At 30.4% G+C, this 24,432-nt stretch overlaps 1 protein-coding gene and 1 long non-coding RNA gene across 2 annotated transcripts; one reads left to right on the forward strand and one right to left on the reverse strand.

Moving 5' to 3' along the window:
- Positions 1 to 7,796: 7,796 nt before the first annotated feature.
- On the forward strand, positions 7,797 to 11,002 carry LOC145949565 (uncharacterized). Its single transcript, XR_014427896.1, has 2 exons — positions 7,797 to 9,819; positions 10,712 to 11,002. It is a non-coding gene; the product is annotated as an uncharacterized LOC145949565 (long non-coding RNA).
- A 9,366-nt stretch (positions 11,003 to 20,368) lies between these two features.
- LOC109794388 (methionine gamma-lyase) lies at positions 20,369 to 24,139 on the reverse strand. The gene is made up of 2 exons (XM_083059834.1): positions 23,196 to 24,139; positions 20,369 to 21,119 (listed from the first exon to the last, which is right to left on the reverse strand). Exons 1-2 carry the CDS (start codon positions 23,941 to 23,943, stop codon positions 20,557 to 20,559), a joined length of 1,311 nt encoding a protein of 436 aa, XP_082915960.1. The 5' UTR covers positions 23,944 to 24,139; the 3' UTR covers positions 20,369 to 20,556.
- Positions 24,140 to 24,432: the final 293 nt, after the last annotated feature.

Genomic DNA, 24,432 nt, shown 5'->3' on the forward strand with positions numbered 1-24,432 from the left:
ATGAGAATTTTTAATATAAAAAACTCTTTTAAAATCTATTCAAATCTTAACTCAATACTTTTCTTAAGAATATTTTGAATGAAAAATAATAAATTATTATGATATAATTAAATTGGTTAAATTATTATGTACATAAATAGCTTTTTTAATACTACTATTTGATATATATATATATATATATATAAGATATTTGAAATTTTAATATTTCATTTCACATATATAAAAATAGAGTTTCACTTTTATTCTTTATTTTTTGCTACATCATCATAACCCTGGAAAAAAACAATTGAATGCATTTTTTTCCCAATCATTTTCGTCAAAGAACACACACACTCACACACACATATATATATAAGGAGTGATTCATTTATTCAATGAGTAAACTTACTTCACTTAATAACTCATCTTCTAAAACAAAATTTAATAATTTGATCATTTAAATTTGATATAGAACACGAGTTATTGAGTAAAATAAGTTTAGATAAACTTACTCTTGAAATAAGGGATCATCCTCTCTTTCTCTCTCTCTCTCTCTCTCTCTCTCTCTCTCTCTCTCTCTATATATATATATATATATATATATATATATATATATATATATGTAGAGAGAGAGAGAGAAAGAAAGAGCACATCCAATGAGAGCATTTTTATAATGAGAGATGAGAGAACTAAATCATAACTTTTAAATTATTGATAAAAATAATAAATGGTCAAGATTAAATCTTAATTATAAACACTACTCTATAATTTTATTACTATTATCTCTTCCACTACTATTAACATCATTGTTGTCCATCATTATAACTATCATTATCGTTGTCGATGGAGGCAACAATGACAACGGTTGTAGTTGTAACAATGTCATTGTCATTGTTATCATCGTCGTCATCACATGTTGTTAGCAGCGGTAATAGTAGCAACAATAATAACAATGTCAATGACGATAATGTTGGTGACAACTATGTCGTTACCATCACCATCGCCACTATCATTGTCACTATTGCTAGTGGTGGTAGCAACAATAATTATGATTTTGACAATGGTGGTAGCTATTGATAATGGATAATAATAATGTTGATAGCTCAGAGTAAAATTACTATTATCCCTTACACAACTATCAAAACCATCATCATCAATCGTCATTACCACCACTGTCATTGTTGTTGTTATTGTCATTGTTGTTGTTGTCACTACTATTACCACCAATGTCATTTTTGTGATGACAATAATGATAACTATAGTGACAATATTGTTACTACCACAACCATCGTCACTATCATTATTGTTGTCGTCACTAATAACGTCATTAGCAACGACGACACTAACGATGGTAACAACAACAACATTGGTGGCATCGTTACCACCAACACCGTCATCACTACCTCCAAATCACTGTCGATGGCAACCATGATGATAGTGGTAGTGGTAACAACAAAGTTGACGATGATGGTAATGATAGTTGTAAGGTGAGCAATAATGATGTCGATAGTTGTGATTGGGATATAATAACAACAACAACAACTTTGTAAGAGAGTGTTTATAATTGAGATTTAATCTTGACCATTAATTATTTTTATCAATGAGTTTAAAGCAACAACTTTGTAAGAGAATGTCTATAATTGAGATTTAATCTTGACCTTTATTATTTTTATCAATGAGTTTAAAGGCTACGATTTATTTTTGTCATCTCTCATAAAAAGTAAGACATGCTCCCTTTGAATACCTCCCTAATGTTATATAGTGAAAGTACTATTTTATTTAAATATTTGTAAAAATATTACATTAACTACATTATTAGATAATATTCTAATACTTGTATTTCATTTTATTATACTTATATATATATATATATATATATATATATATATATTATTTTGATATATTACTTTAAAAATATTTAGTAAATATAATAATGAAAATACTTTTTTAAAGATATATGTGGTTAATTTTACCAAAATTTAAAATCATTTTTTAAATAATAATTAAATATATAAATTATGAGATAAATTATTAAAGTGTAGTTTGAATTTTTCAAGGGAGAAAAATGCTTATTACAACATAAGATTGAAGAGTGATATAATATTTACATCTTTAAAGGATGTTAGTGTAATGAGTGTTTAGCTGATAACTTTTTTTTTTTGTAAAGGAAGTGAACAAAAACTTTAAAAAATAAGTAAAGTGACATATATTGAAATCTATCGAGAATGAAGATTAATTTGTTAATATAGTTAGTACCTTACTGTTATATGTGTGTTTTTTGTTTTATTATTCAAGAGTTCATCCTTACATTTTTTTTATTATTGATCTACATTTTCATATTTTATGAGAGCAGGACAAGATTAAGTCGAGCGGCGAGCTGGTTTTTGGAGTGTTATGTTGGAGGTGACATTGTTTTTATGTTTGTGCTCTTTGAGCCAAATGAATTTTGTAAATGCTTGACCAATATTAGGGTCGTTATGTTTTTAATATTTATATTACATGTATATTTGTATATATGTACAAAGTTTTACTGTAATTCCATGAGAGATTTTATATTTTTAAGTGATATTGACATGAATTGTTTTATGTTTTGCATCCGATACATATATGTTGCATGAATGTTCGGATACCATTACATGATAACCCTAGTATAATTGAATTAATTATTTATTTTTGTCACTTAATTGTTAATCCGTAAAATGCAATAATCTACTGGGTCATTATACAAAACAATCCTCAAACAATTAAACTTATAAAGATTCTTAATCCTTAATGTTTTAAAGCATTAAAACAATATTAACAAATATTCAATTAAATAATATAATTAAATTTATAACAATTATAACATAGTATTATATATTGTGTCAATACATGACAATTTTTTTTAGTATTTAAACTAATATAAATACATCAATACATTATAAATACATTATTTTGATATATTTAAATAGATTAAATGGAATACATCAATGAAATTTTAATGACTATTACATTTTATGTGTATTTGATATTAATATGAATTTAATTTTAAGTTTAAATATTTGTTTCTACAAATACAAATGAAATAAGAGTTTAATTTTTATTATCTATTTTTACTATATTCTTCGGCATGAAAAACTATAATATCCTTCTGAAGAAAAAATCAAATGCGTTTTTCTTAATCATCATTTCACCAAAGACTAGATATCTTTATCTTTATGCTAGTAAAAGTGAAGAACAGGTGGGGAAACTCTTTTTCTTTGTCTTAAAATAAAGATAATTTAATAATTAAATTATTATTCAGCACTACACCAAAATTATTTTTTTGTGGTAATTAATTTATTATTTAGGGTCATATAAATGATTATTATTTTTTTTACCAACATTTAAATAAAAGCTGGTGTATCCAATTTCGCTAATACTATTACCGACATTTATATGTAAATATCTACTAAATTGTTGAAAAAACTTATTTTTTTAGTGGCAATTCTAGTAGCCATTTTAAAGGCTATTAAAAGTTATTTTTTTTCAATTGTCTCCTTTACTTTAAATAATTTATTCCTATAATTTCATTTTCTAAATTCATAACTTATATACTTTTTTTTATCTCTACTCAATGTGAAATTTGTAAGATGAGAGTTGTCTTTTATTTATATATTTTTTAATTCATTCTTTTAATTGTGTTGTCTATTAAGAAATGTGAGATTTATAAGGTGAAAGTTTCTCTCTAATTGTTTTATAACACTATTGAATTTGGTAATAATGGGTGATTTGATACCAATTTAGAATAGTGAATTAGGAGTCAACCTTATAAAATGAACCTGTAAGGTGGTAGTTATTACTCACTTATATACTATTTAATTATCTTATCTCTAATCGATGTGGGACTTAAGCTTTTTCTAATAAATAATTGTCGCTAATAGTAAACTTTAGTGTAATATAAATACATTTTGAGTGACTATTATATATTAGTCATTAATATTTTTATATATGGCGGCAATTAAATTATTGTCATTAAATAATTGTTGTTAATAACAAATTTTGTTGTAGTGCAGACAAATTAGAGTATTTGTATGATCGATTGTCAAATTGCTACAAATTTGAAAGAAACAGAGAATTTAACAATGAATTTTAAAAAAAATTAATTAATTTGTTATCCATGTAGAGATATTTAAAATAAAAAAAAAGATTCACATGTTGTTTTAAAATACATAATTACAAATATTATATATAAAAATTAATATTTATTAAATAACATTTAGTTTTTATTATTAGCCCCTCTTAAGTTAGAAGCCTGCTCTTAATTTTTTCTATAAACTTTACTCTCTTTTTCGCTGAAATTAAGCTGCACATATTATTTGTTTATTTATTTATGTGAATTAGTTATGTATATTTATTTTATATTTTATAATTTTTCAATTTCACTTATAAAATATACCCACGCAATCTCATACGATAGGAAGGGGGAAAAAAATTGAGGACCTCATAACTAATGCTATCTGACGAGCTTATTATAGGTTTCAAGTTCAACTAATGCATCTATTTCTTTCCACGATTTATATCCCAACAACCATTAAAAAGAACGTTTCATTTTTTTCAATAAAAACATATCAAAGGTTGTAAAACACGTGAACTCTTGGTGGTAAAACCATAGTTGACATGATAAGCTTTATTATGTGTTTGGATACTCCAACTTAACCTATTTTTACTTTAAATCAACAGTCTTATTAGTTTTGAATTTCACGTATTGGAAATAAAAAACACACATTTCTATACTTTGAAACGGGTATCCAAACACATCTTTAACTCATTATTCATTCACATTTCACATTTCGATTTTGTGTTTGTTGGGGATTTTTGTTCATACTTAATAAGTTTGAATATGATCCATAGGCCAATGAGGAAGCCAATGTCGATATCTAGAATTTGGTGGTTTATAACAAGAAGGTTATGTCAATATATTAATTACATTCACTTGTAATCACGTTAATTCGCATATACACATTTTTCTCCATCTGAATAGAATTGAACCCGCATCTTTCAATAGTTAGGTAATTTGATTGTTAAGGACTATGAATGTGCATTTTCTCTTTTGTGATGGCTACCTTGGTGCATTAAATCCTTGGTGAAGGCCGAAAATAATTCCTACCTAACTTTTATCACATTAAGAGAATTGGGGTCCGTCGTCTTTGATCACCATATTCGTCTCTAAAACGTGAAACGACTGCTAGATGTTGATATATATATATATATATATATATATATATATATATATATATATATAATGTTACTTGTGCTTGTGCATGTCTTTAATTTTTTATTTTCTTTCAAATTAATATTGGATCTCCCTGATTTTATATGGAGCTATAGACATTACTCAGGCCCTAAATTGAACAATAACTGGCCACTTATGACAACCAAAGTTTGTTCAATTAATTCATGATATATATGTGTCTCATTAAATTGATGGCATTTTTCTATACCTACTCACAAATCACAATGACAAAAAATAGAATATAAATAAATTTGATGATTTTAACATTATTTTATTTTATTTAAATATAATTACTCTGTATATAAATTAGAATAGTTATTTTAAATAATAGTATTTTAAAACTTATTGTTTGACAAAAATATTTTTAGTTATTTTTCTTTGATAATAATTTTTTTAAGAATTCTTCTTGATGATATCTTTTTTTTTTTTAATTTATCTTTTTTATTTTTAAATTAAACTTATGTTCTTAAAATAAATTATCAAAAATTAAAAATAATCTTATATTATAAGGTAAATTATTTATAAAAAATTAAAATATAATTTATATAATAAGAATATTTTTATTATAAGTTTTAATTATAATATCATTTACGTACATATTAACAAATATTTATTTATTATAAATTTTAGTTATATAAAATTGAAATTTATGACATACCTCAATCTTTTTAAATAAGACTTTTCATTTGAATCTTGTGTGTAGATAAAAAAAATCATGCAAAAGAGAAACTCTACTAAAAGTAGTCAATTTAAAAAAAAATAGTTATAAAAAACCTAGTAAATATTTATATTAATAACATGATTAAAAAATTATATAATACTACATAATCTACAATGTTAATTTTTTAAATAACACGTGAATCGAATCACAAATGAGAAAAATTATTTTCACTTCACACATTGAAGAAGTTGATTAAAAACTTTTATTATTATTATTATTATTATTATTATTATATATATATATATCTTTTTTTTTTTTTTTGTGCAGCACGAGAGTAGAGTACTACGTCATGGTATACCATTAGTAATTCGTCACATATTTTGTTTTTTGAAAAGCGTGATTGGTCAAAAAAAAAGGTCAGGCAAGTATAATTAATACGTATGTCAATGTCAAATACGAGCTTATAGATCACAGTGAAGAATTTTCGGTTTTTCACTATCTTATCCATAAGCACTAATTAATTCCATGCCTTTCTTTTAGATGGAGATTCCTGGATGAGAAGTTCTACATCCTCCGAAACACGTTCCGATGTTTAAAATATTTATATTTTTTAATAAATTTATTATAAACTAATTATTTAATTTAATATTTTATAGCTTAAATTAGTTTTTTAAGTATTCGGAACAAATTTCGGACTGCGATTTCGGAGAATGTAGAATTTTTCTTCCTGAATGTATATATGTACGTGGACTGCATACTTCGTTAATTCCTAGCAAAGGTTAAAAGTTGTTGATTTTTTTTTTTGAATTCATATTATTTAATTATTGGGTAAAATATTTGAGATTATTAATTGTAAAAATAAAGTAGTAATTATTTAGGTTTATGATATATGAGTGAATTTATAAAGGGTTGGTTATATGATATTGTTGAGATGCAAGTAAAGTTTCACATCGTTCAAATGAAAAGATGAACATGAATTTATATACACAGTTGTCTCTATTGGTTGAGAGATTTTTTGGGTGCTATCCAAAAGTAAATCTGTGAGGACTTGAGTACAAAGTAGACAATATCTCACACATGTAGAGACATGTGGTAACTCCTTTCGGTGCCCAACAGATATAAATTAAATTAATTTTTTTAATAATATCATTTATCTCGAATGTGGTTAAGCATTTGACTATATGATATTATTTGAATATTAACATTTTCGTAATTAATGTTCAATTTCAGAGGGTAAAATGAATTAGCAAATAATTTAGAGAGTCTAATTATAAAAAAAAACACAACAGAAATAGAAAATTACTAATTTGATTAGACACCTCTTCAATGTTTGAAAGAAAAAAAAATACATTAAATTAATTCGCCTTCAAAAGGAACTTGTTTTTTGAACAACCAGAAAATTATATAGAAATATAAATAGGTAAAAGGGTACCTAAAATCCTTTTAATTACAGGAATGAAAATTACATAATTATCAATGACTTGAAATTGTCCTACCACTCCCTACTTAACCTTATCTCTGTCTAGTACTCTTCCTTCACTGTTTATTTATACCTTGTGAGAACACAAGATTAATTAAATTAGTTTGTTGGTTATTCGAAACATCATCCTATAAGTATTTTAATTAATTGAATTTTTCTATATTGTTTCTATATTTTGATAGTTCGGGAACGGCCATTCTGGCCTAAAAATTATAGGTCTTTTTTAAAAATTGGAACGGCCCATTCCAGTTTGGGAACGGCCGTTCCAGTTGTGGGAACGGCCCGTTCTGGGCCAAAAATTAGAGGTATTTTGGAAGGTTGGAACGGCCCGTTCCAGTTTTGGAACGGCCCGTTCCGGGCTAGAAATTTAGCCTTTTTCGGAAGGTTGGAACGACCCGTTCTGAATCCAGAACGGCCCGTTCCGGGCTAGAAACTTTAGGGCTTTTAGGAAAGCTGGAACGGCCCGTTCCAGATTGGGAACGGCCCGTTCCAGGCCTGCAATCTTAGTACCTTTTGGAAAGTTGGAATGGCCCGTTCTGGTTTTGGAACGGCCCGTTCCAGGCTTGAAATTTTGTCATTTTTTATTCTTTTTTGCATATACCTATTTTTCTATTTTTTAAGAACAAAATTAATATTTCCCGGACGAAATTGGGTTACTACACTCATAAATTAAATTCTATTTCGTTTGTTTTATTTTGTTGTGTTTAAGATTTTCATCATATAGGGAAAGAAAATAGTATTAGTATTAATTCTTTTTTACTTTTCTAATTAATTTATTGGCACGAAATATGTAACATTATGAGCTTTTGAATGTTATTGTTATTTAATTTATTATATGTTGTTGTGTTATGTTGGGAAACGGTTAAATATGAGAATTTCTTATGAGTTTTAGTAATTTGAGGATTTCATTAGGCAAAAGTCCAATCTAACCTTAACGAGAGTTAGTATATAAGATTTTTATTTAAAATTGAGTCTCATAAGCTTAGAGAGAGGAAGTCTAGAAAGAAGTGCTATAGTAAATGATTCTTCTTCTTCTCTGAACCTTCTCTTGTAGGGTGATTCTTCTTCTCGAATCTCATTCTTGTCGCATTATTTTGTTGATTCAAGTCAATAGGAACTTGAATTAAGTTGTTGTGATCTGTGCAGAGTCGTCTTGAAGTTTTACAGAGTCTCTTACTTATTTTCCTTGTTTCACTTTGATTATGAGGTAAGGAAAGTTGGATTACTGTTTTTGGTTGAGTTGTTTAATGATTCATGAGTTGAATGTTGTTTGGATCTTTAAAAATTCGTAACTGTATTAGTTGAGAGTAGGTTGCATGTTGGGAGTTGGGGTTATGGTTTTGGAAGAAATATATTGAAAAAGATTGGTGATTTGATCGAATTATAAGTTGCATGTTTGAAATCGTGTTGTATGGGAGTTGTACATAGTATATATGTATGTATTTTTGTGTTTCATGCTGCAAATTTTGTGGCTTTCAAGTCCTTTGAGGTGGATTCTGTTCTATAATGGTGAAGAACACTCATCATGTCGAGCATGACTTTAAGGCATTGGGTGCTACTTCAATATGAGGCTTTTTGTCTTACTCATGCCAGGCACCAAATTAGCGGTTCCAAGTGTTAGTTGAATGACGTTGAGCATGAGGAGAGATAATTGTCTCGGGTTGGATTGGGAGTTGGGTGTGGAACTTCACCACAGTGGGTTAAGGCCCTAGGGGTCTTTACCTAATCCACACTGGGCACTAGTTGTATGACGTCGATTGTTAGCGAGGCAGAGGATCCTCTACTTATATGGCGTCAGACACTAATTGTGTGGTGTGGGACGTTGATTGTTGGATGAAAACTTATTGTTTGGTTGATGAATTGTTGAATATGAGTATTGTAACATCCCAAATTTTATTTAATGAAAAGAAATATTTTTTATGTATTTATTATGTGAATAAGTATTTTATTTATGTATTTTACTATTCACATATACGTATTTTACTATTTATGTATACGTATTTTACTATTTACGTATACGTATTTTACTATTCATATATACGTATTTATGAATAGTGTTTTACTATGCAAATAGTGAATGGCTGCGCATGAGGGGCGGCTACGAGGGGCTGCGGATTCTTAAGTTTCAAAATTATAATTAATTTGAATATTTTAATGAATAGTGCATAGTAATTTATAATATTATTTTAATGAATAGTGCATAGTGCATAGTAATTTATAATATTATTTTAATGAATAGTGCATAGTGCATAGTAACTTCAAAAATTCTATAAATAGGGACTTAAGGTTTTGAAAATTTAGAATTCTAGAGAGAAGGAAATTCTGGAGAAATAGAGAGAGAAAGTAAGAGAGAGAGAAGGAGAAAGAAAAAGAGGTTCTGCTCTAGTGTCTTGTTTAAGGAAAGATAGAGAGGAGGAGATTCTGCCCAAATTCCTATTTATCCAGGTAAGGGGGGAGTGGGAAATCTCGCTTGGGGGTGTGGGAATAATTGTTAAATAGTTTGTTTGTTGGATTGGCTCCCGATCCCTTACCTGTTGTTTATTTCTTTGAATATGTATTATTGATGTGTTTTGTTTTATATCTTATTTATTTACATATTAGAATCTGTTATTTGAATGGAAGGCTAAGCCTCCTAAGTATTTATAAATTTGTAATCTATTATTTAAATGGAAGGCTGAGCCTCCTTATTATCTTATATTACCTTTTAAGCTTCCTACTTTACTTAAAAGATCTTAATATATTATTATTGAAAAATATGATACCTAAGCAACCTCTGGACTGTTGGACTGTTGGACTGTTTGGACTGTTGGACTGTTGGACTGTTTGGACTGTTGGACTGTTTGGACTGTTGGACTATTGGACTATTAAATTGGATTATTGAAATAATTCTTAATTATGAAATATGAATATGATATGTGTAACATGCTAAAGGTTGAGTCTGTGAATGTATGACATGCATCATATGCACATATTACTCCAGGTGTGCCGCTGAGGCCGCATACCCACGACTAACAAGGTGTACCTTTGGGTCACCCACGATATGCTAACGAGGTGTATGAACACCAATGATAGGTGTACCTTAGGGTCACCGACAATTGTATAGGTGTGCCTTCGGGTCACCAATGATGATATGTGAACTTCCGTATGGCGCCACATGCATACATTAGTGAGTCAAGTCAAGAAAATCATTATACATAAGCATATATGTGAGATTGATTATATATGTGAATTATATTGCGTGTGTGTGTGCTATTTAACTTTTATTTCTATATCTGCAACTGAGTGAGAAGTTTCTCACTCCCTTGTCATTTTTGTGTATATTTAAATTATGATGCAGATAATTAGCATGAGGCTGAGGATGTTGGTGGTGAAGCTTAGGCTTCTGTTTGGGTTTCGCTCTGATAGGATGTGACATCGGGATTAGCTAGACTAATTGTTAAATTATTATTATTTTTCTTTTGTAATTTTTATGTTATTTATGTTGAAAGTGTGTATTTTTGTCATATTATAATTTTACTAAAAGATTATAAGTTAATTCCTAACTAGGAGGCCCTGCCACCTTTACTGGGATTAATTTATAATCTTTGTTTTATAATAACTTCTTGAGTTTAATATTTATGTGTATGAATTATGAATGTGCATCTTCTACCTTATGATACTTATTATTTTATATCATTCTAAGAAAATCTTTTATAAATATAGTTTATGTTTATGAATGATGTTGGGGTAGAGGGTGTCACAAGTATAGTAGATTAACCTATTGCATGTTTTAAGTTGCTTAATGTTGTTTATTTTATATACATTTATACAAGATGATATTTAGAGATGATTCATGGTTGAAAGTTGATTGAGTTAAATTGTAGGTTGCTGGGTTGTGTAGTTGTGTTGAAAATACTTTATGCATGATGTTGTGTTATTGAGATGTGAATGTTGAGAATGTTTTAGACATTTAGGTATGGTGTTGAAAGTTGTGTTGATCATTCTAAGACTAGAAGAGATATTATTTTTAAAGTTGCATATATGATTGTGTGGATATTGTATTGCAGTACTCCAAGAGTCCAATTTGTTAAAAATCTTTCTTAGAAAGTTAACCCTTGAAGAGGATGGTTGAGTCTCCTCTAGGACCTTAGTTGGCATTGTATGTAGGTAAGGTCGAGATATGTGTGTATAAAGAAACCATAGTATAAGGTCAAAGTCAAGCTATACTCATTACAAGATACCAACACAGTAAAGTATGAAGTAGGAAACTTAGTTCTTTATCAAGTATCAAGAGGGCATATTATTTGGAGGATAGTCAGTGAATTAATCTCATAGGAAACTTAGTTAAGTTAGCTAATATTGTGATAGACTCATACTCAAGTTTTTATACCATGACAGTGGTATTAGGCTTTTTAGTTTAAGTGGTGACATCTAAAAAATATATTTTATTGTGGATTGATATATAAATTTGTTGTTGATCTAGTAAGTCCAAAAAATCACCTTATGTTGATGGTTTGATAAAGTCAAATCATTTAAATTGCTCATTTATATCACAAGAGATCTCCTAATTGAAATGCGTAATGACGCATGTAGCTATTGTGTTGGGCATATGATGTGTTGATTTGTGATGAAATGTGTCGATGTGTTGAGTTATGAGATGTCGATGTATGTTGCTTAAGTTGACATTTAGTTGCAAGATATTGGTAGCTTGTGTTGTTAGTGTTGAAAGAAGTGTTGTTAGGGTAATCAATGCTAGTAAATATAAGATGCGATGATGAATAAAGTTGCTCATATTTCCAATTTTGTTGTATATTTTTTTTTGAATTCTAACTTATCCTTGTATGTTTTTATATGTGGTTGAACTGTGATGATCATATATAATATAATACAATACGAATAGGTTTGAGGTGGTAGACAAAGGAAATCTTTTGATACATGTCATGTTGTTAATATTTCTTCTGGTGATACTTTTGGTAGTATTGTAGTTATATTTGACCAACATTTAAGGATGTATTTTGATCTCTATTAAAAAATTTGACTAATTACTTTTAATAAAATATCTCTTTTATATTATTTTTTTTCGTTGACATTATTTAAAAAATCAATGTTACTTAAAGAAAGTTGAGTCAAATTCCATATGAACCTATGAGCTATTGGTTTTTATTATTTTACTTTATGATAAATAATTAATGATATCATCAAAATTATTTAACGTTTCATTGATATTATATATATAATAAAAAAAAACTATTTAATCTGAGGTGAGTGACGGTGGGAGTGCGTATACAATGGGTTAAGGTTGTGTGAGAGATCATGGGAACATTAATTGAGAGGTGAAAGACGGTTTTAAATGAGCAAAGGTCAACTAGGGCATGCCATTGCCAGCAACTGTCTTTGCAGAGCTTTAATTTTTCACAACACAAGTCAAACCACTCCCACATGAATAGTAGTAATAGTAACACTGCAGAACCTTACGTGTCCCTTTCAAGATGGGATGTAAAATTGTAAAAGTGGCTCGAATTTAAGTTCAATATAGGTGCACCGTGTTGTGATGTGATGCCATGACTCTTTCTTGAACAAGTTGGTAGAACTCCCAAAGAAACAAAGAAAACATAACATGGTCCTTCAGACATAAGAATTCTAAGGACACAGAAAACATGGTCCTTCAATTTCCCTTCACCTAACTAAGATTTTGCCTTTCCAATGTTGTCCAAGGAAGGTGCTACGAGGTTTCGTGCTTCCATTGGTGACTTCTTGGGCAAATGTTGACTTTTATTTACTACTATAGACATAGTATATTAAACTTGCCAATTGCGATGCATTGCATATGGTCCCATCATTCCTAGGGTTTGATTTCTATTGTTAAAGCATGGACATTAAAACAAGAGGTGAATTCTAAGCTGGAGTCTGAAATGAGTGAAGTGTCACGAGCTAGCCAAGGTGGTGCATGTTCATGTTACTACTGTTCTAATTGAAGCTCGGTCAATAAATAGTGAATGTGGTTGGTGGTTAGGGGTTTGGCTTTTGATGAATAGTGAGATCCATGTGTACTGTTATATTCTATTCTTCCACATTTCCTTTCCCTTTTCCCTCCTTCACTTTGAATTTGTTGCTTCAATTCAATTCAGTTGATATTGTTGTATAAGTTGTTATAAATCTTCTTAATATTAAGTTCAATAAATAAAATTAAATAAATATAACTTATCAAAATAATATATTAAAGCTTTTGTTCTAATTAAAGGTAATATTATTATTTATACTTCACGAATCATAGTCGCTAACATATAATTTAATATAAACCGACAAACACATGTATCCCCCAACAAAAAATTGTTTCGACATAGGGTTCGAATGTAGAATTGTATTAAATACTTAAAAAATAGGTTTTGTTATTTATAGTAATTATATTTAATTTTAATAAAATTGTCTTTAATAAAAGATATATATAATTAGGTTAGGGATAGTAAAATGGGTTATGATCCGCGAGCCGACTTGTTGGCCCATCAAAAATTAGCGGGTCGAGCTCATCATTTCAACTTATCAACTCATCGACAATTTTTTTTTGTATATTTTTAATGGTATGCAGGCTGGTCCGTCGGCCTACTAGCCCGCATTTAGACGGGATGGGCCAACATTCCTTTTAATGGTGGACCGACTTCGACTAGTACATTTTTTACGGACCAGGTCAAAATGAACCGGTTTTACCACCCCTATATATAATTTAAATAATATAGAGAGAATGAAAAAGAAAGAGGGAAGAGAGATTTACTTTCTCTAAGAATAAATTTACTCTATCAAGACTTACTCTACTTAATAATTCATATTTTACATCAAATTTTAATATAATATACTTTCATTGTTGAAAATAAAATATTATTTTAAAATAATTTTTTTAAAAGGATATTATAAAATAAAATAAAAAGTGTATAGGCCTTTGACCATATTGGGATGTGGGGTCACCATGCTGTCTAGTGTCAGTAGAAACAGTATTGTGGACTTTATAGTAACAGGTTGGTAGTTTTGGGCACAATCCAATTGGTGAGGCAATTCTAGGCCTAGCAATAGCTCTCTCCGAGGCTGAATAGTAAAATGGAGATTCCAGCCCTCGCAAGTTACAGACCATTCTAGGCGAAATACAGAAATAGTTGACTATTTTATTTTCTCTATTCAATTTAAATTCAATATAAAAAATTTATATTAATATAAATATTCTACTCAATCAACTGAAAAAAATTTGAGTTAAACTTTTTTAATGCAATAATTGCTTATAGCTGTAAGAATTAGTACTTTCATCCGTATTTATATATTTAAAATATTTGACCATGATTGTGAGAATTACTAATAATTAGTCGGAATTTTTAAAAAATTAAATAAGTATATAATGATTTATAATATTTTTAAAAATTTTAATAATTATTTTTTTAAAATTTAATAACTTATATTAAAAGAACTTATAAGATTTGAAAATTCTTTTTTGTAGATTTATACGATTTGAAAGGAGTATGTGGATTTATAAAAAATATTAAAAGCTACCGGTATTAATAAAAATAATCAAAAATGATAAAGTTTAGATAAAATTAAATTAATTTAAACTAATTTTTTTTTAATATATAATCTTTTTTTTCCTTGTGAAACGTGTATAAAATCTCATTGTCATTAGATAATGAACAATCACCACAGAAAGAGTCTATTGAATTTATAGCAAACATTAATTTTTTGGACAATATAAAGACAACATTATTAAATTTAATGTATAATTAACTTCCTAAACATTCACAAAAAATTGAATGGATCATCTCAATGGTGTTTGTACTGGGGAATTGAATATCTCTTTGGCTAGTGCACAACCCGAAAGGGTATTTAGCTATAAGGAAAGCTGGATACTCATCACCATCGAAATCACGTCACCCTAAGCCTAGCAGCCGCCCAGAAGTCACGAAGGCTGAAAGTCGGGTACCAGTTCGACTAATGCATAACTCGAAAGGGTATTCACTCATAAGACAAGTCGAATACCCCCTGTTATTGAAGTCACATTATATTAATCTTGGTTAGATAATAGAGGTCCACGTCAGCCCAAATTAAGGTATAAAACTCAAGTTATTAATCCCTTAATCAAAAAGGTCCATCAAGCCCAAATAAGTCACTATAAATACAATATTGATGGGACAGAAAGGTAGGTATGATTATTTAATACTATAACATTTTTTGCTCTGGACCGAATACTGACTTGAGTGTCGGAGTGCCTTTGCAGGTACCCTTCCCCACCACTCGGAGATAGGATTCGCCCAATACGCGAGACTTAAAAGATTAGCCAGCAGGAACCTCAAGAGTGTTTCTGACAGGACCTTTATTATCTAACCAATATTAATATAATGTGGCTTCAATAATAGAGGATATTCGGCCTGTCTTATGACCGAATACCCTTTCGAGTTATGCATTAGCCGAACTGGTACTCGACTTTCAGCCTTCGTGACTTATGGGCGGCTGCTAGGCTTAGGGTGACGTGGCTTCGGTGGTGATAAGTATCTGGCTTTCCTTGTAGTCGAATACCCTTTCGGGTTGTGCACTGGCCGGAGGGGTATTCGATTTCCACGGTACATAACTTAAAATATTAAGAAATTAACTATTAAGTGTACCAATATTTTGTATCTGTGTATTGATTTTTTTTTTTATTGATAAAATATTATTGTGCATAATATGCGCTAATGCTAATCCTAATTGTAATTGTCTTCTTTATATATCTGAGTTACCAATTTTTAGATTTTATTGTATTGTCTACTTTAATTTTTTTTATCCTTATTTTTATTCTTTTTATGAAAGTTTTTTTTTTAACCATAAAAAGTGGAATTGTGAGATTGGGCCTGAAGAAAGTATTTTGGTCCAGAATAAAGATCTATTGCATGGGGATGGAAGCATTGCGGTGTTTGACTTAGTCCTCCTAGAACTATAGTTGAGAAGGGTTTAACATAGTTTCAATTCGATTTAAACTTTTGATAGTCACTTATTTTAATTTAAATTAAGTTAAAATCTGAAAACATATAGAATAGAATGGAGTTAATCTAATTTGCTGATATATTATATAATTTTTAATATTATATATAAATTTTGGAAATAAACAAGCATGAAACAAAAACTCAGATATTTTGCGGTGTATATTTCAAAACAAATATAGCCAATATATTATAATATTATATTGTATTACGCAAAAATATTTTACTTAAGAACTCGTTATTTATACATAATTGATAAAAAGAGGGTATACATATATAAATTTAAAGTAAGAAAAGAAGTGTGAGTTAAAATAACTTGAAATATAATATAAATTAATCTTTATATTTAGAGGTGTTAAAGTGAGTCACGTGAGTTGACTTACTCCAGATTGGTACTTTAAACCGGTCAATCTAACTTGACTCACTTTCTAGGACTCACTTTCTAGTGAGTCAGAAAAATTTCAATCTACCAATTTTTTTAAAACTAAAAAATATATAAAAAAAATTAATTGCATATTTCTATTTTTAATAAATAAAATAAAAAATTATAATATTTTATACCCGAAAATCAAGTCCATCATTGATTCAAATCTAAATATATATAAAAAAATATTAATCAAAATTTCAAATAAAAATTACATAAAAATTAAATATATTTTTTAAAAAAATTTAATAATGGACTAAACAAATTATCCTAACTCATTTAAACTCAAACTCGTCTGACTCACGACTTAAGTGAGCCAAGTTAAAATTTAATCAAAATTAATATAATTTTTTTTCTTATCCCAGCCTATTTTAGATCATGGTGAGTCAAGTTGACCCATCAATGTTAACTCATTTTGACACTTCTAATCATATTCACATTAAATTTACATTATAAAATAGAATTGTCATGACCTTAGTTTGGAAACCCACCCCCCAAAAACAAGTTTGATTCCCCCAAAGAACGATATTCATTAAATTAATAAATCTTATTGTAAATATATAATTAAATAAGTCTAAATTTTGAAAAACTAAATATTAGACTCTAAACCAAATTAAAACAACTCAAAATATAATTTGTAAGGGTAAAAAACTTAATTAAATGTTCATCGAATAAGTATTTACCATTGCAAGTTATTTCTATAATCAAAGAGAAATAAAGCGGTTAATCTATTTTCATATAAGTCACAAGTTATTTTCATAATAAGTTTATAACATGCCGAGTTTATAACTAGGGAAAAAGTGTGACATCATTTTTTTTACTTGAGTGATTAAAGGATATGTATAAAAGTCCAATCCAAATCCAAAATAAAAACTAAAGGAGGCCAGGGTGTTCTTTGTCATATATTTTTTTTTTTCATAAAAGTAACTTATAGTACGTATATGATAATAAAAAGTTGGTTAAAAACCACTTTTGGTCCCTTATAATATTTTTTTGTTTCAATTTAATCTCACTTTAATTTTAGGTCTCAATTTGGTCTCTAATAATTTAAATCATTGAAATTTGGGACTTCCGTCTAAATAATTTAAACGGAGTTAACTAGTGGCCAGGTGGATGCCAGGTGGATGCCACGTAGGTGGATCAAAAAATACTTGAATATACCTGAAACCAGAACGGTCCGTTCTGGTTACACTATTGGTGTGTAAATTTTGTACCTGGAACGAGCCGTTCCAGATGCAAAATTAACACACCAACAGTTTAACCAGAACGAGCCGTTCTGGTTTCAGAATGGGCCGTTTTGATTCCAGAATTTCGTGCACAAAAAAATCAAAGAACAAAACATTTCAAACACTAGATTTGGTAATATTGTTAATGGTGATTGATAATTTCAATTGCTAAACATTTGGATTATACAGTGTATTATTAAGGACGATGCAGTGTATCACTAAGACAATGGTAACAAGTTTTATTTCATTGTTAGTCAAATTGGAGTGAACCACTAACTACCAAATTGACACTATACAGTCAAGGATGAAACAAAACGGTGTTTCCCCTTGAAGTCATTGACGATGTACCCCAACAATAACAACCTGTTCTTGAGGAGGTACAACCTGAATTTTTGTGGTTTAGGGTTTCCCTTCAGCGTTACCCAAATGATTTCCTTTCTCAATAATTTATTTGAACTTTTTTAGTATATGTTATGTTCTGAATTTTTGTTTTCAGTTTCTAAACCATATTTCTGTCTTTGAATTTATGATATATTATGAATTTTTATTTTTGATTTTTGAATCACATTGCGAAATTTTAGTCAAGATTTTGAACTGAATAAGTTCAAATCAAAGAAGGATTTTGGAAGGTCTTATCTTATTTGATTCTTTTTTTTTAGTTTTATTCATAAATGAATATTAATTTATTATATTTTTATTAATATAAATATAATAAAAAAAATACAATAAAAAGCATGAAGTTGGCGCTCTGGAACGGGCTGTTCTGAATTCAAAACGGTCCGTTCTAACAGTAGAACGGCCCGTTCTAACAGTAGAACGGCCCGTTCTAGTTTTAGAACGACCCGTTTTGCTGCACTAATATTGTGTTAAATTTGCATTTGGAACGGCCCATTCCAGTTGTAAAATTAACATATAACATGTGCATGCAGAATGGGTCGTTCTGGTTTCAGGTATATTCATGACATTTGACATCTACTTATACATCTACGTGACATCCACCTGACATCGAAGTCAGCAGTGTGGAAGAAAATATGCACAAAGTTTTGATGTTGCCAAAGCATTAAAGAAAATAAAGGTCAAGTTAAAGCAAACTGATCAAGAAGCAAGATCTCAAGTAATAACTAGATAAGTCTTGACTGCTTAGCTTAGTATACTTTTAGAATTTGCAAATTTGACTTGGCCATTAAAATAAGAATTTCAAGAAAACCTAAACTTAATACTTTTGAATATAAGAATAAGTTGTTTGAAAAGAAAGCAAAAAGAGTATTCAAAAGATTAAATAAAAATATTTTTAACTGAAAAATAGAAGCTCTTTATATCTTAGATTTTCATAAGCCAAAACAAGTGACATGTTTCTGGTAATCGATTACCACTTGCTGTAATCGATTACCAGAGAAAGAAAACCTTTCAAAATGTTAAAATGCTCTCTGGTAATCAATTACCACTGACTGTAATCGATTACCAGAAGAGAAATTTTAAAATTCGAATTTGAACTATACAACGTTTCAAACATTTTGAACTTAAACCGTTGTAATCAATTACCAAGTCGTGTAATCGATTACCAGAGCCTATTTTCTGAAAAATTATAGAGAGTTACAACTCTTCATGAAAAGACATAACTCAAGATACAATTGTCTATAAATACCTATAATTTTTCAGAGAAAGGTGACGAACTCAATTGTGAAAAATTATCTTTACAAATCACTTGGCCAAAATCATTTGCAAAATCTCTAAAGAGTTCATCAAAGATCATGAAAGTGTAATATCCACTCTTCAAGAGAGTCATTCTGTATTACTTAATAGATCATTGGATCTGTAAAGGAGAAAGGGTTTTTCTCCTTGTTGGTGTTTGAATCTCAACACAAGGAAAGGGAGTTTCGAGGTGTTGAAGGATTCGTTTTCTTGTAAGGTTTACAAGAGTAGTGGAATTCTCAAGTGGGAGACTTAAGGACTGGATGTAAGCAAGACTGGCCGAACCAGTATAAAATCAAGTTTGTAATTCTTCTTCCCTACACTTTTATTTATTTGTTATTTAATTGTGTTTGAGTTGTTCTTCATCATCATTCTTTACATGCAAATTTGTCTAAAGAAATAAAGTGATAAGAAAGTAATTGAAAAAGTTTTTATAAGAGGAAAATTTAGCAAACTTAATTCACCCTCCCTCCCTCTTAAGTTATACGAGGCTAAGGGACTAATAAGCAGGAATTAACCCCATTTAAATCATTTGGACAAAAGTCTCAAATTGCAATGATTTAAATTATTAGGGACTAAATTGAGACCTAAAATTAAAATGAGACTAAATTAAAATAAAAAATATTATCTAGGACCAAAAGAGATTTTTAACCTAAAAAATTTGGTTTGCTGAAAAAGGGAACTAAAGCAACGATCCACCAAAGCACGTTTAATTTAAAAGTAATTCTGCATGTACGAAAATAAAGACGAAAGGGGGAATTGATAAGCATATCCTCTAGATATGGAGTAGCGAGACAGGTAGCATACAGTTAAAGATAAAGCTAGTAGAGAAGGGTGCATGCATGATGCAACGCAAGAGAAAAGCAGCAACTTAATTCTTGTTGTGAAGTCGAGTGAGTGCCTTTTCCAGCTGGCTCCACTTCTGCTCCAACGTCCCAATGTACCCTACAGACATTCTCACCAGGCCCGGTGAGATTCCCGCTAGGGCTTTTTCCTCAGAGCTCAACTCACTGCTGGTGCTGCTGCCAGAGCACGACATCAGGGTCTCATAATAGCCCAGGCTCACAGCCATGAACCCAAACTGGGCGTAGTTCTGCAACTGGTTCATTAACCGATTGGCCCTCTCCTCTGTCTCCATGTCGATGCACAAAAGCCCACCGTACCCGTACTCCCTGTTGTGCATCGACTTTAGCAGCTCGTGATGCGGGTGCTCCTCCAGGCCCGGGTAGATTACCTTCAGGCCCAGGCTTTTGAGCCTCCTTGCGAAGACCAGCGCGCGCTGACTGTGCTCCTTCATTCTTAGCCCCAAATGCGGGATTCTCTCCGATAGTTCGAATGCCACCTTCGCGTTCATTGTTGGGCCCAGCAGCATTATCGCTCCCTGTTGCAGGTCCATCATTGAATTCACCAGACTCGCGGGCCCGCACACAGCACCTGACATTTTCCAAAAAAACACATTTCGTACTTAATAAAGAGACTGAAACTAAAGTAACACGTGGAGGAGGATAAGAGAAGACACAACACCGATTGTTCACGTGTAACACTGCTCACTATTAGTCACCAAGCAAATTTCTTAAATACATTTGATTCCAAAGTCACTCCTACTTCTCATCACTATATACATCTATCTACCCCCAAAAAAGATTCTCAATTTCAAACTTTAACTTTGCCTTATTAAAATTTAAGATAAATCCTAAAGAAAGATGTTAAGGAAGTTCAATTTCGAATTATGATTTTTTGAAATTTTTCAAATAACCGTAAATGTCTAAATTAATGATATCCCATTTATTTTGTGTACAGTTGCCTAATTATCATAACTAAAAATTTATAAACTATAAACAGATAAAAAAAAGTTGCAATTTGAATAAAATGTTATGATGCTTTAATTCTAGAAAAATATCGAAGCAGACAACATAGTTTTGGGGTCTAATTTGTTTTCTATGTAGAAATAATTTCGTGAATTGGAAAAGTTAGCCAACCGCAATTTGTTGTCCACTAAATTAAGTTGGAAAATTCTTCATCCCCCAACGCAACCTCCGAAATATATTCCGAATGTATAAAAAAATAATTTAAATTATAAAATATTAAATTAAATAATTATCTTATAATAAATTTATTAAAAAATATAATTTTTTTAAAATTTCAGACGATGATTCGTTTCATTTTTCGGAACGTCTAGCAATCTTCAATTAAGTTTAAACTTTATTTACAATCTTTATTTTTGCAAGGTCGACGTCGTGTTATACTGTCATTGTTGGACGAAGGGTCAAGGATCCTTCAAAATCTTCTTTTCACCCTAATTTTAATATTTATTCACAATATCATTTTATTACGAAAAAGACAATGGTCCTACAGATCCATTAATTCTCACTAGCTTGTCCGGAGTTGAAAATTGTAGCTTTTCTAATTATATATTTATAATAAAATTTCTTCCTGGATAAGTGTCAGAAAGAAGAAAGGACAGAAAAATGGACCGAAATAATAGGCAATATGATAAAATAAAATAAAATAGTATTTTTTTAATTTATATTAGTATTATTTATCATAAAATATATTTCATAAAATAAATCTGTATTTTAATTATATATATTTTTCTTATTGTTGTTTAATTATACATGCTATTAAATATATTACAGAGACAAACAAGAACAACTCAATCTTAACGTGGATCAAGTCTGTCCTACTCCTATGTGATATCATAAACATCCATGATAAGACGTTCATTTTTATTTTTTTTCTCTCACAAAGTGTACAAACTACTTCTTACTGTAAAAAATATCTTTTGCTAGTAATTATCAATGCACTATTACCGGTACAACACGTGAGATGGATAGATATGAGGATAAACTTGAGGAGTTGTCATTAAATGATTCGAGATCCTCTAAAGTAAGCGCTTTATAATTGAACAATGAAATTAACATGGGTATCTTATTATAAACACTTATTTAACATCTTTAATTCTTCTCTAACTCTCTTTTCCTCTATCTTTGTCGATTAGGATAAAAGAATATACCATCCGATCGACTCAAATAAAAACCACACACACTTCATTATTTAATTGAGATAATTACCTATATATAATTAATTTTTTATATTAATAATCAATTATATTATATTTTTTAATAATATTATGTTATTTTTATTAGTAATATAATATTATTAAAATATATAATTAATTATTAGTATACAAAAATTATACATTAATTAATTTTATTTTATTTAGAGTTAATTACTTGTATATTATTAGTATAAAATTTTTCATACTAATAACTAATTAAAATTTTTAATTGTGTTATATCATTGACATGGTACAAATATAATTAAAAAATAATAACATGATATAATTAAAAGATCTAATTAATTATTAATGTAAACACTAATAATGTACAAGTAATTAATTCTATTTTATTTATGTGTTTATAATTTTAAGGAAATTTAATATAGTTATTTATTAGCTAGTTAATGAAGAGAGAAGAATCCGAAAAGAGAAGTGAAAGAAGACAAAGATACCTGCGATGATATCGGCCCCACCGCTGATGAACTTGGAGATACTGTGAACAACCACGTCAGCACCGAGACGCGCCGGCGAGAGGACCATGGGCGCAAAGGTGTTGTCGACGACCACCGTGACGCCCTTGCGGTGGGCGACGCGGCAGAGCTCGGGTATGTTGGCGACGGAGAGAGTGGGGTTGGAAACGGACTCGAAGTAGAGGACCTTGGTCTTGCCCTCGACGATCGCCGCCTCCACCATGTCCAGATCGGAGACCTCGACGAAGGTGGTGCTCATGCCGCACGTGCGGGGGAGGAAGTGCGCGAGGAGCGCGTGGGTCCCGCCGTACAGCGCCCTGGAGGCCACCACGTGTCCCCCGTGGCTGCAAAGCTGGAGGAGCACGGCGGCGATCGCGGACATCCCGCTGGCGGTGCAGTACGCCGCCTCGGTGCCCTCCAGCGCCGCCATGAGGCGGCTGAGGTTCAGCACCGTCGGGTTGAAGTGGCGGCTGTAGATGAAGAAGTCGCGGTCCGGGCCCAGCTCGCCGGCGAACATGCGCCGCATCGTCTCCGGCTCCATCACCGTGAACGTCGCCGAGGCCTCGATCGACATGTTCACGCCGCCGTGCTCCCCGAACTCGTGGCGCGCGCTGGCCAGCGCCGCCGCCGGGTCCGCGGTCCCCTGCGTGGCGAGCTTCTTGGCGTCGGCGGCGTCGATGTGGTCGGAGCGGCTGCGCTTCTGGGTGGCCAAAACGTAGGTGTCCGCCATGTTGTTGGGATGAAAATGGGAAAGAAACAGAAAACCGTTCTCTCTTGGCTACTAGCAAAGCAATCAGTGCCACGGAAGCTCTAGATTTTTATGTGCAGATTCGTTTTGATCGTAACTTGTATTTATAATTGCTTCCGGATTCATTTATTTCTTCTACGTCATTTCATTTCACCTTAATCTTAATCCTCCACGTTCCTCCTCTCCAGGGACACTGGGACATCTTATTATATTAACCTTATTCTCACGTGATACCTATTTATCTTTTCTTTATATTTCATTAAATTATATTTTTTTTCCTATTTTTTTAGGAAAATCATTATTTCAAGATTTAATCTTTTCTTATAATTTCGTAAATTTAGTTTCGGTCTCCAAACACTCCATTTTTTTATTTAATTTTATATGAACTAAGGGAAAAAATTTATGAAACTATAAAATTAATCGAAAGAGTATTTGAATCTTGTTTAAAGTTATATATATAACATAGTGTAT

The sequence above is a fragment of the Cajanus cajan genome, chromosome 7 (assembly GCF_000230855.2).
Source record: "Cajanus cajan strain Asha chromosome 7, NIPB_CcT2T_4, whole genome shotgun sequence".
In the NCBI taxonomy this organism is placed as follows: Eukaryota; Viridiplantae; Streptophyta; class Magnoliopsida; order Fabales; family Fabaceae; genus Cajanus; species Cajanus cajan.

Excerpts from the sequence above, each read along its gene's own strand:
- LOC109794388 (XM_083059834.1), bottom strand. The coding sequence starts at position 23,943 with ATGGCGGACACCTACGTTTTGGCCACCCAGAAGCGCAGCCGCTCCGAC. Across the intron at positions 21,120-23,195 it reads TGGGGCCGATATCATCGCAG|GTGCTGTGTGCGGGCCCGCG; the intron begins GTATCTTTGTCT and ends GGAAAATGTCAG.